At 47.3% G+C, this 3,994-nt stretch overlaps 1 protein-coding gene across 1 annotated transcript in view; it reads right to left on the reverse strand.

The window, feature by feature from the left end:
- T265_08335 (hypothetical protein) overlaps nt 1-3,994 on the reverse strand; it is a gene marked incomplete at both ends in the record, with an annotated part of 44,049 nt that overhangs the window by 26,422 nt on the left and 13,633 nt on the right. The window contains 2 exons of the mRNA XM_009174103.1: nt 2,027-2,177; nt 2,305-2,395. Coding sequence (XP_009172367.1) covers nt 2,027-2,177; nt 2,305-2,395 — 242 coding nt within the window. The remainder of the gene's footprint in view (nt 1-2,026; nt 2,178-2,304; nt 2,396-3,994) is intronic.

Raw genomic sequence — 3,994 nt, forward strand, 5'->3', positions numbered from 1 at the left:
TATATATAGTCATTTTTACTTAATCGCCCGTTGTTTGGAGAATTACGGTTGTTTCCAAGATTTCGTCTTCTCACTATTTCTTTGCACTAGGAATCGGGATCACGCAACATAAATCATTCAGCTGCAGCACCCTTTCAGTGCCTAACTACCATGCCACCCGAAGATTGCACGAGGGCTGGGATACTGCCAGGTTGCCCAAGCCTAGACAGGGGATGTCGAGAGGCAGAGGTCGGGCTCGAACCACGGACCTTCTGGTCAGTGAATTCGCGCTCTAACGCCTTGGACCATTTCGTAAAGTAGCTGGGGATAGAATATCGTGTCAGTCCGTTCACACCATCGTCTGCTTTCTGCGTGATCAAAACATAGCAATTATATTTAAAGCCTTAGAATTACAAGAGAAAATGGTTGATGAGGAAGAGACGTGGTGCTGGTCTATCGCAAGCATGTTGAGGTGCCTACAAGTCCGAGCACTCAGCCAGCCACTGACATCGATCACCCACAATTTCCTGCAATGTCTCAAACCAAGCGCAGGAGGGTTCACGAGGACCCAATCATGGAATGTGCACTACAGTAACAGCACCTAGACCTCGTAATTTCTTCCACACCCCTGTGCCAAGTCATAGGTTGTCTACTTCGCGGTTTCCGCCATTCTAAAAGACGCAAGAACAACACCCGATATGGTTGAGTGTTTCGGCATGTGTAGCACATATGGCCGAGCCACCGAAATTGACGGTGCTGGATTTCTTTCCCGATTGAAGCACCGGCTGCACAACCCAGTAGCCACTATTAATTAACTCCTTAAAAATTCGTTGACGCCATCCGACACCTGCAACGCTTCTGTCGAACCGGTCACCTGAAGACGCTTCATATCCTCTGTCCGCAGATGCCACGTCTCGCAACTATACAACACCACGACCCTTACTGTAGCTTGGTAAGCGCGAATCTCGAAAACCGTTTTGACGCCAAAAGTGATACAAATTAGCAAACCTGATTCTGGCCTCTGGGATTAGTGCACTGATTTCATCAGACACACCTCCGTCACAGCTAATACAACTACCGAGGTACGTAAACTTCTCCACAACCACCGGTGATTGTCCCTGAAATATGAGGAACACTTTTAGAGGCTGAATTTTCTGAGACACGACTGGGTTTTTTGAAGGAGCAAGGTGCATGCCAAAAGATGGCATGATGGTGGTCCGCTTATTCAATAAGCTTGTGCATCGCCTTTGTCTGGACGATGAGGATGAGGACGATATCGTCAGTGCATTCCAGATTGACAAGATTTCCACCAGCAACGAAATGAGCATCACGGTTTCGAAGACCTTCCAACATTCGCCTCATTATTTCATTGACAACGAAGTAGAAGAAAGATGCGAGTGGACACCTTTGTCGAACACCTTTTGTAGGGAAGCTATGAGATAGTTCACCACACTCACATGCACAGGAGTCAGTGAATATAGGGCGCGGATTTTGTCCATAGACTTCTGGGGCATATCCTGTTGAGTAATTGGTTAACAGCACCGACCGATCGACAGAATCAAACATCGCTTAAACCAATAAATATCAAGGTCGTGGGTCGTCTGCATATATGTTGCTTTGTTGCTATATATGTTGCTTTAACACCCGAGCGTCTATTACCAGGCCCAAGCCAAGACAGCAGTTGAGATGCTGAGGTTGGGTTCGAACCTCGAGCCTTCCGGTTAGTAAGTTCGCGCCTTAACCACTGAGTTATCTTCAACTCAGAAAGTGGTTCTTGCTCGGTTGCTGTTTATTAGGAGGATTTCCAGTGATGGAAATTCCGAAGCATCAGATGCGTCCCTTTCCTCGAGGTGCTGCACGCTTGGAGGCGCCTTCGAAGACAAGGGTACTGTGGGCATCGCATCCTAGCCCATGAACAACCGTGAGTGGCACAAAAAACGGACTCTTCAGCCAAACCTGACAAACATTATTGGTTCAAGACCAAACATTTTGTCTCCATACTTATGCATTGTCGCTCCAGTATTCTGTACAAATCAAGTGCACTCACCTCTGTCAGCGGTCCATATCAAAAACTCTTGGAGATATTCATTCTTGATTGGAATGGGGTCGTTGGAAACGTATGGAATGATATCATCATGGAATACATAATCCATTCCTGAATTTAAGTATGAGAAAACTACGTTCGAATCTCTTCTTACCTGCAACTATATAAATGGTGTTGAAAATCCGCTTGTCATCTGGGAGGAAGGTGATACCCGGTTTCAATGCAGAATTCTGTGTTCAAAATATAGGCCATCAGCGAGTGCGATAGGGAATAAAACTTACACACAAGTCAGTGTCACGTTGGTCAGTGAGGACTTGGTATACGTTAACATTTGAGCCATCTGCCTTTTTGTATTCATGGGTTTTGAGTTCCCTTGAACAAAGCACAGAGTTGAAAGATCATAACCACAGTCAACAGAGAGCATTATTAATTTTCACAAGATAAAGTTGCATCGCTATACACTGTTTAGTAAATTCGAAACATGGCACTTTGACATTCCTCCCCTGGCAACTAATGACGAGTACTTAGTGGCCTGGAATGGGCCGCTGGAAGCTAACAACCACAAGAACCATACCATAATCACCCCATAAGGAAGACTCTAGCCTGGATCGCGAGAGGCTTGGATGAGGTTGGCCGTTTGTGCCGCGAACAGACGCTCAGGCTTTGAGTAGCGCTTTGGATATGTTTTCCACATGGCCGTTTATATCCAGCATCGCACCGTACGACAGGCATTCGAGGAGCAGTAGCATGTTTTCGCTTGCCAACCCTACTGAACGCAGTAAGTAAAGCGACCCAGCTGATGGCACCACGCGACGACCGGTGTGGCATGAAAGTATTGCTAGCTGTAAATGTCATGGTTGTACGAAGGCTGGGATACTGCCAGGTTGCCCAAGACAGGGGAAGTCGAGAGGCGAACCACGAACCTTTCGGTCAGTAAATTCGCGCTCTACCTACTTGGGCTATCTCGCCCAGAATCAGAATCATGTAGAAAAGCAAAACAAGCCAGGTATATTATTTGGTGATAACTAGCCTCATCGTCGCTCACATTGATTTCACTCCAAAAGACTTCTATGTAACGAACATGTCGGTGGTCGTAAATAGGTAGATCGAAACCGAGAACCCTGGATAGGACGTAATTATAATCATCGATATTTTCGCGCTTCACGCCCGCAAGATGTAAAATGTTGCTAGAAGACTGGGTGCGATCAAACCCAAACATCATGCTTGCAGACCAGCCAGTCGATGTGGTAGGTAGAATAGTTAATTTTAATAGTTGTATAAGTTCCAGTGGACTGGCTGGGGACGAGATTATTGCTGGAATCTGAATGTTAAGGCAGCTCTTGACAATCTCCCACAGCTATGGAACCGGCGTGACGCCAGTCTGTCCGTCAACGGCGGAGTATACACCGAGGCTGTGTTACGCATAAGAAATATGGCCTCTGCGTGCAGAGGACGTACGAAAGCTGTTAGTGCTTGACATTCGGTGCCTCCGAAGTACTGACCTGGACTGGCGGGAAAATCGGACTAGCAATGATGAGGCATACCAGATGGCTTTTGAAAGTGGATGGGATGCTCACGCTTCATAGGCAACGCTGTTTAGGATGTGTACTGCGCACGCCACTGAAGCGTCTGCCTGGGATCACGCGGTCCCCATCCTGGAAGGCGAGTAGCACCGACAGCACCCAAGCGTTTCATCATCTCCTTCATACTCCTCTGCCAAGTCAAGGGTTGGCCACCTCGCTGTTTACGCCACTCTGAATTGGGCATGGAAAACAGCACTCTCTTCGGCAAACGATGGTTCGGCATGCGTAACACATGTCCCAAACAACACAGCTTCTGGTGCTGGACACATTCTTCAATGGAAGTGCCCGTTACACAACCGAAAATACGCTTTCTAACTGCCTCGTTACGGATTCGCCGACACCAACCCACACGAGCTATGGTTCTGAGACAACGATTGTCGAACACCTG

The sequence above is a fragment of the Opisthorchis viverrini genome (genome assembly GCF_000715545.1).
Source record: "Opisthorchis viverrini unplaced genomic scaffold opera_v5_214, whole genome shotgun sequence".
In the NCBI taxonomy this organism is placed as follows: Eukaryota; Metazoa; Platyhelminthes; class Trematoda; order Opisthorchiida; family Opisthorchiidae; genus Opisthorchis; species Opisthorchis viverrini.